At 42.6% G+C, this 12,844-nt stretch overlaps 1 protein-coding gene across 4 annotated transcripts in view; it reads left to right on the top strand.

Moving 5' to 3' along the window:
- Positions 1-12,844, top strand: part of pacs1 (phosphofurin acidic cluster sorting protein 1) — a 67,417-nt gene that overhangs the window by 34,735 nt on the left and 19,838 nt on the right. For all 4 annotated transcript variants that reach the window (XM_026162392.1, XM_026162390.1, XM_026162389.1 and 1 more), the window contains exons 2-4: positions 6,222-6,309; positions 7,446-7,535; positions 9,355-9,480. In XM_026162392.1, the coding sequence (XP_026018177.1) occupies positions 6,222-6,309; positions 7,446-7,535; positions 9,355-9,480 (304 nt within the window). The remainder of the gene's footprint in view (positions 1-6,221; positions 6,310-7,445; positions 7,536-9,354; positions 9,481-12,844) is intronic.

The raw sequence follows: 12,844 nt of genomic DNA, 5'->3' as shown, positions 1-12,844 counted from the left end.
GGCACATGTTTTACAAGCAAAGTTGGAGGTTTTCCTGATAGATTTGTTTTTTTGGAGCTGGCAGCAATTGAAGGAAGTGCAGCTTGAGGCACTTCCACATCAGGTTTTACATTTGCAGGGCTGAGGCTTGTTCGATGGTGCTGTTGAAGCCAGCAGACAAATTTGTACACGTTTGTGTGTCTGTGTTGCTTTTTTTTTTTTTTTTTTTAAATATTGATTATTATGCAATATGATGGATATTATAAGGTTAAAGTGGCTCCTTTTGATCTTGCATTCTTGAGTTAATGCATTGTTTTATTAAACTGATAAGAGGCTGTGGTGGGGCGTGGTTTGCGGTGCCGTGCGGACGCACCTGCACGGCATCCGCAATCACGCCCACCGTGTTAAAACACGGGGACTCAGGGGTTGGTGGGTGTGTGGTGTGACGTGAATTAAAATAAAGTTGGTTCTGAACATTGCTCCGTGGTCCTGCCGTGCCTTATTCACGCCACAGAGGCAGTGTTGGCTTCAAGATGTAGAGGGAGCAGAAGTGGCATTACTTGACCCCTACTTGTACTTTACTGTTAGGACTCACACAGGTGGGGCGGGAAGCACTGGATGACACAATCAGGAAGTTTAGACAAACCACAGAGACACTTTTCACAAATTACTACACAGTTGGCGTGGCGACGGTCACGCCCAGTCAGAGCTCCATGGAGCTTCTCTATTTCCAGCTGTTTAAGGCTTAGATTGACATACAGGATTTTTGTTATTGTCAACAAAAACCACAAAACTCACCGAATTGGTCCTAAACACGTGTGTGTGTGTGTGTGTGTGTGTATATACACTGCTGTGAATTCACGTTTGAACAGTTGATCCAACATCATCAAAACTTAAAGCAGATGCATTTTCTTCTGCTTCCACAACAACAGTATGTCAGAGGCGACGTTTCTCCTCAGCTCATTCCAAAAGTCTGGAAACCAAATATCATACCAAATATGTGTAGTGCTGTAAAAAGGTATTTACACCCTTCTGGCTTTCTTATTTTCAGATAATCAAAAACATTTTAATATTGGACATAAACAGCGTGAGTAAAGACAAAATGCAGTTTTTGTACTGCTGAAGTTCAGCTTACCAAAAATCTGTTTAATCGCAGTTTAAATTTATATAAAAGAAGAAGAAGGGGACAAATACTTTTCACAGCAGAGTAACAATCAGTTTGGAGCAAAGAGATTTACATCTTTGTGGAAAGAAATCACAATCCTGGCGTAGTTCGACTCTCTAAGAGACAAATTCGTTTCTTGTCTTTTCCATTATGCATCTCAGCCCATAATTCTATCCCAGCTGTTAAGCAACAGAAGCAGGTTTGTAATTATTTGGGGATGAAAGATGAAGCCGTGCTCCCTTTTTCGGGTGTGTGAGTGTAGACGCCGCTCTCTCCGTTTCCATCACATGCCGATTTATTTTTCTTTCAGTCATGCTCTGCTCGAGTCTGTTCCTTTGTTCGGGTTGATGATAACGGGCAGTGACTTTTAAAGTGTAGTGACAAGCTGTCGAGGAGCCAGGGCAGGAGTGAGAGGTGAACCACAGAGGAAGTGCTGGTGGCGGGCGGACTGTTTTGACCTTTACCATGTGATTCCCCTCGCCGACTATGGTTACTGGTCCGATCACCGTGGCAGTGAAGGCTGGTGCAGCATTTTCTTTAATCCTGTAGGGGATTTACAGTAGTTAAACAACAGCATAAATAACAGTGGAAAAGAATAAAACTTGGTGTCTACGCGATGCTTTAATGGAAAACTCGTGTTTCAGACTGTGCAGAAATCCCAGCGCTCCTCGCATCCATTTACAGAGCAACAAGTAAAGTAGTAAGTTCCTCTCGAGGGAAATCTGAATTCTTGAAGCTGTTATATAACACAAGCAATAAAGCACTGAACTAGTTTTTGTGGTGAACCAATTACTGCAGTAAATTAAAAGTTACTGTGTGGATTCTTAACATTTCTGTAGCCTTGACTCTGGTGTCGTAGATGATTTACAGGCTGCTCTGCTTTTAGTTAGATGGAAATATAAGAGGGAAAATGTAGAAAATAGCAGTTAGCAAAGCTATTTCTTATATATTACCATGCCAAGTAGATATATGCTAATGCTAATTATTTATGTGAAGCTGTGCAGGTTAATGGTAAACGGAATAGTTCTTATATAGAGCTTTTCTACTCTGAGCACTCAGACTGCTTTTGTACAACTTGCCTCATTCACCCATTCATACAAGCACTTTTTTCCATGCTTTTCCAATGTAGGCGCTTTCTGTCTATCATTTAAACCCTGATCGATGCATCAGAGAGCAACTTGGTGTTAGCATCTTGCCCAAGGATATTTGGCATGCAGGACTGAAGCAGGCGCTTTGACTGCAGCGTGTTTGCTATCTGTCTGCATTCATAAATTAGATGGGTATTCTTTGTAAACCTTTACCATTCTGTCCTGGGAGTGACAGAGAGGGTCTGGGATTGTTTGGAGACCAGTTGTTTCCCACTATGTGACCAATGCAGTCGCTTTGGTATCGATTGTGATCGCCCAGCTAAACCTCTGGCTAACCAGTTGGTTGCCACAACATCTACTGCAGAGATGGTGATGTATTAGTTGCTAGCCGATTGCAGACTTGTTTGCAAACAACTCACCAACTACTCTTGGAGAAACTTAGCGTGTTGCAAACCGCAAACAGAAAATGTTTGCGTTGAAAGTAAAAGTCGTGCCTTACCGCTCAAATTGAACGGTTGTCCGTTTCCTGTTTGCGTTGCACTTTTTCTGATTTAATTGCCATTTGGCAGGTGTTTGCAGACAAATTGGTGTCATCCTTCAAAAGTTGTCACCTGCTAGCAAACAAAGCAGTTGCAAAGAGGTTGCCGCTATCACCATATCCTTCTCTGTGACCAGATTTCACCCATTAAGTTCCAGCAGCTTGCAGCCGGTTGGTTAATACACCTTTTTCCCTAGCAACCGGTCTCTACACCATGTGACTGAGACCTTTGATGACCAGATTATTTTACTTTCACCCAGGCAAAATTCTTCTAAATGTCAACATTTGGCATTTAATATTTAAAACCAAACTATGGAGAGGGTGAGATGGAGGCAGATGATCTGCGGGGGCGACCCATCAAAGGGAGCAACGGAAGAAGAAGATTTGAAACCAAACTCTGGGGCTTTTTGGAAAATAAGCGATAAAATAATTGTGAGAAAGTCATACTGGAGCAGTTCTAAGTGTTGGGTGGTTGCTTGTAGTAACCTTTTAACAGTTTTTTCTTGCTGATTTGTGTGTTTGCAGTTTGTTTTTCTCTCTGTGTATATCTGTGCGTCTCCCTCATCCACTTTCTACCCACACCTCCCTTCGCCCCAGGTGCTTCAGCCCCATCTCCGATCGACCACTGGCACCCGGCCTCTTCTGCTCCCTCTCCACCTCGATTCATTCCACTCAGATCCAGCAGGTGTAAGCAGAAGTCTTAGCTGGCCTTTTCTATCGGAGATAAAAATTGATCGTTTTTTATTCATAGCTTTAGCCTCTCCTGGCTGCTTTGATCGTGAAACTAGAAAACCTCTGCGTTCAGAAAAGGCTCTCTGTGTTTGTCGCTGACTTTCTTTCTTTCTTTTTCCAGCGGTTGCATCAGCAGTCGGGGGCCACTTGTCAATTTCGGTGGTTGGGTAGGGAGCACTTAAAGAAAGATGAAAGGCGAGTAAGTGGGGTGGATTTAGGAGAAGGCCCAGGTGAGACGAGAGAGAGCTGAGGGAGAAATGCAGAGCAATTTTCCTGTCCTCGCCCTCCGCCTTTTTAGTGTGACATCAAAAGAGGCTCTTGTCTATGTTTTGGGTAACAGCGCGGCTCTTTAGATGTGACCTCTGTCCTCTCTGGGCGATTGATCGGTGCAGGGTGTGGCGAATATTTACATAACTGACCGTTTAAACTATCTTGCTCTCCATCCGCTGCTTTTAAATATCGCCCTAGAAAAGAAAAGATGTTTTGTTTTTCCATTTGCGATGTCAGACGGTTCATCTCTCGGCGCACATTTTGCCAGCCTCTGTCATCACCACTCCTCTGTTCTCTCTGGTGATGTCTCCCTCAATTTTCATGCCTCAGCCTCGTTTCCTTTCTCCTCTCCCTTTTGTGCCTGCCTGCTTTTTGTTTCCTCCTCCTCCTCTGTATTCACGGCTGTTTCCACATCTCTGTTTGTTATTTGTCATTTGCGTCTTTTCCTCTTCCTCCCTCTTGTCTGTTGTTGTCCTGTCTTTTCCTGTATATAATTTATTGGCACAATGCATTTGTGTCTTTTTCTCTTTGTGTGTCCTTTGCTTTTGTTTTTTGTTTGGTTTTTAGCTTCCATGTTTCTTCTTGATTTCCTCCAGGTTGCTCTGTCAGGTTTATTCTAGCGGTTTACTTTCTGTCCCTTAAGCCCTGGAGATGAATTATTGAACAGACTGACCCCCGGGTGCTATTGGGGAGGTGTGTGTGTGTGTGTGTGTGTGTGTATTTGTACTTGTTTAGACGCCTTTGTGGGGACCAAAAAAAACCCCAAAATGTGTTTTTTTTGGTCAGGGTTAAAGTTAGGTTATGGTTGGGTTTAGGCTACGCGTTAAGGGTTAAGCATACATTTTTGATGGTTAGGGTAAGCGGCTAGGAATAGCATTATGTCAATTAGATGTCCTCACTAAGATATCAAAACGAGAATGTGTGTGTGTGTGTGTCTTTTCAGTGATTCGGTTTCAGGTCTTTAAATGCTCCTGGTCTTGTATGTCCCTTTGTGTTTTTGAACACTGGCATTTTGAGTATTTCTTCTAAGTGTCAGGAAACCTGAGGCCAATCTCTCGTTTCTTAGCTGTTTTTTTTTTTCAGATGGAAGACATCCGGCAGGATTTTTGTTTTTTGTCGTTGTTTATGTGTGCTGACGTAAGTGTTGGTGTCATTTGAATGGGACATTTTTAACTTTGACAAAAATAGCAATCCATTTTCATCGTGGGCTGGAGTATTTTGTTTTTTAACAGCCTGCCAACAGATAAAGCAGAACCGCGCTCAACGCCTCTTCTAAAGTCCTGTTTTATTTTTGCTGTGTTTGATGGCCCTGATGAGAGGGACAGGGTGAACGGAGAGGAGACAGGAAGTGACAAATTACCACAAGCTGGCTTTTAGGCCATAATACAGACATGTATGTGGTCCACAACAAAGTGTGACTGATGCTGGATTTTGGCTGTCAGTGCTCAAACCTCCTCTGTATATATCAGCTGATACTGTTTCTCTAGTGAATATACACAGTTGACTCCCAGCTGCATGTGCTGCAGACAGTGTTGTGCATACGCCTCGACAAACTGTGCAATGACATCATTTTTAAGCAGATATGCGTGAATAATAATAATCGTGTGTTATAGCTCACTTACAGCCAACTTCAGTTTCATACTTGTTTGATTTAATAGACTGTATATAAAAGATGGTCAGAACCACAACAAAATTAAGGATGCTGCATTCTTATTGGCTAGCAGCTTTCGATAAATGGGTCGTTAGCCAGAAAGAGTGCCCCCTTTTATAATCGTATCTGAGTCTAACAGGGACAATGGTTTACTGTAAAGCTCTATACAGACTATTACATTTATCTGGATTGGCTAGAATATCAACCCTGATTAAAGATACCTGGTGTTAGCTAGCTCTCAGTTCAAAGTGGCTAACACTCAGTGACTTTGTCAGGTCAAATATTTCTTCTTTTCTGTCCATAAGAGAACTTTAATAAGAGTACTTTGGTGTAATTCTAATATTTTCCCCTAATCATCGCTTCAAGCTTGTAACTTATTGTGCAGAGGAAGTTGATTTGTTTGTGCTGCAGACAAATTGCCTCAGTTTTTTGTTTTGCAAATTTTTTTTGCTCATTTCCTTTTATTTTTTAACTCTTTGCTCTATATTAAGCTTTTTGGGGTGAATTGAAGTTTAAATGTTCCTAGGCTGAAATAATCTCATCGACAGTAAACGCGGACAGATAAGTAGCTGGCAAAAATATCTTCACGTGCAAATGTGAGCACTGAGGCGTTCAGTTAAAGTTTTTCCAGACAGCTTCTGAACACTCCCGATCCCAGAGACTCAGTTCGCAGCACAAGCAAAGTGATCAACAGGTCATCAGACATCCATCTGTTCCCTGCACAGCTCAGGGAGCAGCAGTGCGAGGGCGCTGGATATCGAATCTAATTTTAGTGTTGTTGTGTGTGGTTTCCTGCAGGCTTTTCAATCTGACCCTGAAGAAGCTGATCATGCTGAAGGAGCTGGATAAGGACCTCACCTCAGTCGTCATCGCGGTCAAACTGCAGGTACGAGACGTCTCCAGAAGCACGAGGTGAAACGCACCTGCTGTACACGGAGGCTGGAGTTTTATGGAGGCATTATTTTAGAAATGCATCAAAAGAAAAAGTTTCTGCAAACAGAATAAAACAACTTTAAAGATTACACATACAGATCCCTGTGAACAGTCTATGAGCGATAACTGAGTAATAACCAAAACAGAATTAGATGATGGGCACTAAAATCATACCTCGAAGCTCAGTTCCAGGAAACAAAATCAATTTTTTTAAAGTCTGACTGAACTTTCCTAGAAATGAAATCCTCCCCAAGGTTACATCCTGTTATGTCAAAGTCTGCTTGAGTTGAACATTTATCTTTATCTTTAATCATTAAATGACATTATAGGATTCAAAGATTTCCACTTTCAACTATGCTTAACGAGCAGACGATGAAAAACGAACCAACTCCCCACCTGGGGAAAAACCCGAAAGACTCAGCCTTTGTTGCCCCGTTTGGCTTTTCTGTAAAGCCGTTTATTGTTTTGCTGAGTCGGTTTCATTGGACGCAGACACGCTTCCTCCTCGTTGTTTTGCAGCCAAGCTGCTTTCTGAAATGCCTCATTAGCCGGGTGCTTTTCTCTTAGAACTGGCAGAAGGAGCAGCGCTGCCAAATCCCACTTTTTCTGACCATTGGAGAGCTTTTTGGCAGCGCAGGCGGCCAAGTTAGTTAAAGTTAGCACAGAATACTTCAAAAATACTGCATTTTGTCACATTTTGTTGTCATTTCTCTCTCTAATGCCAGGGCTCCACTCCAAACTTCTACTCGCTGGCTCGTTTTCAGTCTTGATTGCTATCGTCTTGTTTTCTAAGTAAACCATTAAATTCTCTGCTGCTCTCTCACATAAGGCTCTTTAAGCTGGTTTAATTCTTTTTCCATGCGGCTGCCGCTCGCTCAGTCTTCCAGCCCTGCTTTCTCCTATCAGGCATTTCTCCTTACTCACCTCCTCCTCCGGCTGTGCATGGCTGATGATAATGATGAGTCTGTTGTTTTGAGTCTGCTGGGGTTAGCTAGGGCACGCTAATAGAAATCTTTCTCTTTTTTTCTTGCTTGCTTTCTTTACTTTCACCGTTTCTTCTGTAGTCATCAGTCTGTGTCTCGTCTTCAGGGCTCCAAGCGGATCCTGCGCTCCAATGAGATCTTGCTGTCCTCAGCAGGACTGACGGAGACCGATCTGCAGCTCACCTTCTCCCTCCAGGTACGAACAAAGGTTCAGCGAGATCAGGGACCCATCAATCACAGCCAAACAATAACTTTCTGGTTTTACAGAAAACATAGAAACAACAATAACACAAAAAATTGAATCTCTAGCTTCAGAAATGCAAAAGTCTTGAGCCAACCGTCATTTTTTTATATTTTACCGAGGAGCCTTCTTGTAATTTTTTCATAGTGGTTTGGATCAAATGTTCCCCAGGCCGTCTGAAGGTCTCTGTGTTTGTTTGACAATGGCTGATTTTCATTTTCACTCCAGCCTTTGTACCCGATCCTTTTCACAGCAATATTTATTTGGCGCCGAAATCAAGAGATGAACCAGTGTTGTGTCTACATGTGACAGACAACTTAGCAAATAACCAATTTTAAGTTCTCTAAGTGAAAATCAGTGGTAACAGGTCTGATAGAGTCATTAATCCAAAATTCATATTTTAAATTTTGTGTCCAGAAAAGGTCAGAACTCATAACAGTGAGTGTCTGCAGCCATCTGTAAAACATGGCTCCGTCATGGTTTGGGCTGCATTTCAGACAGTGATGTTGCGGGTCTTGTCAAAATTGGGGAATTATGAATGCAGAAATGTACAGTCATGTTTTGATCTGCCATGCAATACCATCTGTACAGTGTCTGAGTGAAATTGGCTTCAGTTTTCAGTGTAGCAATAATTCACGAAGCACTGCCAGTACAGTGAAAGCACACCTGGATAGAAAAACACACAATGAAGCACTATCAGTCATGGATTGGGCTCCCCAGAGCAGTGTGGGATCATCTTGACAGAGAACAGAACAAAAGGCAGAAACATCCAAAGAAGCTTTGAATGTCCTTCAATAAACCTGGAGAACTATTCCTGAAGTCTACTTAAAGAAATGGGAAGAAAGCTTCCTCAGAGAGTTCAGGCTGTGATGAAGAGTAAAGGTGGTCGTACCAAATATTGACTTTCAAGCTCATCAGAATTGTGCAAACTCAGTTTTTGCCTTATATACTCCATTATGTATGTTTTTACACGCCTCAGTAAACTGTTGCACCTATTTCCAATTTTATTAGCAAAACATAAAGAAATGTGGAGTGGCTTAAGACTTTTGCACAGTACTGTATCTTTACAAACCTGGAAAACTTTGGCGTTGCTAGATGAGGGAAGATCAGGGAAGCGGATCCTTTAGCTCTGACGCGTTTGCACCTGTGATATTAAAACAGTTTGGGATAGTTTGGAAAAGTCTACACAAAGCTGCAGAAGTGTCGCCTGCAACTCTCCATACAGCAACAATACGGAGTGCATTAAGGCAGAGCGTGGTTAATGTAGTTCCCAGCGAGGTTTTCTTGTGCTCTAAATCATGCTTTCCGATTTCCATGACTCTAAAACGCTGCTAAAAGGTCAGGGAGTTTCTCTCTCTGGAGCTTGCCGAGTGCACCGAGCCAGGCATTATACATTATACATTAAACTTCCTACAGCAGCAGCGCTGCGGAGAGGAAGCTTATTAAAATCGAGCCACCGGAGTCGTTTCACGGCTTTAAACATTGTTACAGGAGCGAGTTTGGTTCCATTTATAGTGCAGCTGCTGAGATCGTTAATGATGGGTTATGTCATAGTTGGGCTCAGACTAAGTAGTTTGACACCTGGGGATGCTGAGCGAGGTCAGTGTGTGTGAGGGGACTTATACAAGAAGCCGTTTGGATCAGTCTAATTATCAAATCCTGAGAAATAAACATTATTTATTGAAACATCTGAATTCATTCAGGAAATAAGTGTTGTGTTGTGTGTGTGTGTGTGTGTGTGTGTGTGTGTGTGTGTGTGTGTTTCTACCTGCAGTATCCACATTTCTTAAAGAGAGATGCCAACAAGCTTCAGATCATGCTGCAGAGGCGCAAGCGATACAAGAACAGGACCATCCTGGGCTACAAGACCCTGGCTTTGGGTCTAATCAACATGGCCGAGGTAACGTAAACCTGCAGAGGTGATTTATTCTGTTTTTCTTAACCTTTAAATCTGATCACTTTCCTCTTCAGCTTCTTCCTCCTTGATTATTCCTGACGTTTCCTCAAATGCCTTAAATGTGCTGCATTTATTGCATGTAGAATAAACCTGTGAAAATGGGACATTTGAGCTACATTCAATACGTCTCCCGTTGGCCTTTTTTTTTATCTTTCTAAATGTGTTTTTCTAAATTAGGTTTAGCTTCTTTGAATAGCAATGTGCATTTATTTAAACCCATAAATAAACCCTCAGCGTTTCTTTACTGGAAGCAGTGCTGCAGCTTTTTGTTGAAACATTTATAGATGATTCATCGGCGAGTGATGGAAAATAATGTTTAGCCCGAAGCTCTTATAGGAGACATCTGTGCCAGCTGACCTTGTTCGCGGCACTTTTGCACAGTTGTAGTGCTCTCCAAACAAAAGACTGTGACGAGTCAAAACTAGAGCGAACAATTTCTGGAGAAAAGGCAGCAGGATCGTTTCTATTGTCAGAGTTTGACTGCTGCTAGCTGCTTGCAAACAATTGGAGGTAAATAAGAGGACAAAGGGAGCTGAATGGAGATAGATAATTTAAGATGTGGAAGGAGGGAGAGTCTTAATGATTGTTCGGACGTTTGTGTGAGAGAGAAAGAGGCAGAGAAAAGCAGCGTTTGTGTTGTGTTTTTGTCCACAAAAGCTCTATTTTAGGCAGAGTGTTATGATTACAGGAGAGCGAGAAAATGTATCTTAAGTATCCAACACGTAGGGAAGGGGGCAATTAAATCCACCAATCAGTGATCATTTGAAATCACTTCTTACCAGCTTCCAAACATGTCGGTTAAACATCCATACATCTGTTTTCTTCCATTTATCTAATTCAGGGATGTACCACCATACTACCGCTGCCAAAGGGTAAGAGGCGGGGTACAACCTGGGCAGGTCGCCAGTCTGTCGCAGACCATTCACACTTACATTCACACCTACAGGCAATTTAGAGTCACCAATTAAGCTAACCCCACTAACGGTGCTAACCACTGCACCACCGTGCTGCCACATATCTTGATATCATTAAATTCTATCATTCTTGATTTATGGCCATATTTCCAATTGTCTTTAAGTCCAGCTGAACGTTTCTGAAAAAACAGACGAAATCCTCTGACAGTGTTCAAGATTGAGCTCGTTCCCAAAAATGTAGAAAATTCAAAGTGAAACGCCGACTGTGAGACGGCCGCGCGTCCTCTCAGCAGCGGTTACATTTCTCTGCGGTCTTCAAAGAGGTGAAGCGCAGAGTTGCGACTTTGCAGAATCTCGTGTTTGTGTCAGCATTGCAGGGAAATGAGTATCAGGCAGGTGAGCGATTGCACTTTGCTTTAACAGACGTGTGGCTATAGTATTATTATTTATTCTTACATTTCCAGCACTGGGCGCCTCTGAGGCAGCAGATGGAGGTTAAGCTGCATGTTTGAGGGTGCGTCAGCTGCGAGCTGTTGAGTCAGTGGAGTCTCATCCTTTGCAGCCAGACAAAAGTCCCAGCTGATCTGAGCTGTTGACCCAACAAGCCACCGGTCACGGTCTCATCTCTCTAAACATGCAGCTTCTGCCCTCTGCTTAAATCCGATCTTCATTTCTCAGCCGGTCTTCGCAGAACGTTTTCTAAAGCTAATATCCAGCACGATAATCCGCGATGCTCCTCTCTTGTGGCAGCTCCCTTCATACACATCATTCCTCTCCTCCTTTGTCATTCAGGAAATTTTCATTCACAGCGGCGGCTCGCAAAACGTATTTATTGCCAACCTTCATTTAACCTTCACGTAAACTCAATTCGCCAAGTGCGCTTTCAAATCAGACGCTGGATTTTGATCTCTGGCCCGGCGTCCTCTTCTCGGCCGACATAAATGTCGCCATAAATCAAACGTACAATTAAATTTCAGCCTCTTCTGCCAAAAGCTCCTCACATTCCCTGCTTCCTCCGATATGAAACTGCTTTAAAAGGCTGGTGATTTATGCCGTCTGTACTTGTGTGCGCACGTGTGGACGGTCTTTGTCCTTTAGGAACGCCTGTTAGCTTTCACCAGCTGTGTGTGTGTGTAAGTCAGGATTATTAAATGTGTAAAACACCTTCAACTCTCTGGCTTCACATAAAATGTTTTATGGAGAGAAAAGAACATAAATCCACAGTCACTCAACAAACGGGTCTGATCTCATGTTTACAGGAGTGTCTTTGTAGATGGAACTGAACCAAATACGGTAGAGTGAGCTGTTATAATACATCCAACCCTAAGTCAGACTTCCAGTCCTGATTAAACTATGTTTTTGGTGCCTGCTGGCTGTCCATGGCCGTCCCTGCATATATAATAAAGTCACATTTTATTCCAGAGCCAGTCTCAACAGACAATTTGTCTGTTGAGTGCTTTATAAAGGACAGAGGCCATAAATTCAGACTCGTACGTACGGCAGGTTCAAACTCATTCCCTCTGAGCCACAGCAGAAGTTACTCTGCTGCCATATTCTGCCTAAAGCTCTGTGTGTGTGTCAGGAAAATAATACGCTACAGGGGACACACGTGGGCTTTCAGAGTCACAGAGAAATGTCATGTTTATGGCACTGTGCTGCCTTAATATGACAGGTAGTTTCCACTGACCCTGCAAGCAGCAGGAGGAGAATGAACTGCTGAACCTGTTCATGATTTCAGAAACATTTTGCTTCTGAATCTGAAATCTTACAAATTCAGTTTTATTTATACGTTACATTGTAAGGCTATAACAATACAGAGAAACCCCAACAATCAGATGAGCCCCTATGAGCGAGCACTTTGATGACAGTGGGAAGGAAGAACTCCCTTTTGACAGGAAGAAACTTCCAGAACCAGGTTCAAGAAGCCGTGACTGGTTGGGAAGCAAATGAAGGATAACTCAGAAGAAGTTCAGGACGGCGCAAAAGTCTTGAGCCACTCCCCATTTCTTTATATTTTGCTTCTGAATAGCCTTTCATGTGGTACGGAGCAAAAGTTCTCCAGGATTTCTGAAGGTCTTTAAAAGCTTTTGTTTGGCTGCTTTTTCCACATATTTTCAGTCCAGTCTCTCTGGACTAACCAGTGTTGTGTTTACACAGTACAGATAACAATTGTATCTTTAGGCACTTTGTTACTATCAGCATGTTGCAAGAACACATCATTTGTTTCCTTTTCTTTAGATAAATCGTCGAAAAATACCAAGGATATCACAGTTTAACTGCTACAAAGTAGTATTTTTGTACCCACAAGGTACGGTGAGAGTCGAGGACCAGGTTAACGGGTTAGTCGATTTCTGAGTGGAGTGATGGACTCACTGCAGTCGTAGTTATGCGCT

The sequence above is a fragment of the Astatotilapia calliptera genome, chromosome 3 (assembly GCF_900246225.1).
Source record: "Astatotilapia calliptera chromosome 3, fAstCal1.2, whole genome shotgun sequence".
NCBI classification, from domain to species: Eukaryota; Metazoa; Chordata; class Actinopteri; order Cichliformes; family Cichlidae; genus Astatotilapia; species Astatotilapia calliptera.
The sequence above is the reverse complement of the archived record's forward strand: the minus strand, read 5'-3'. Positions and strand labels throughout refer to the sequence as shown.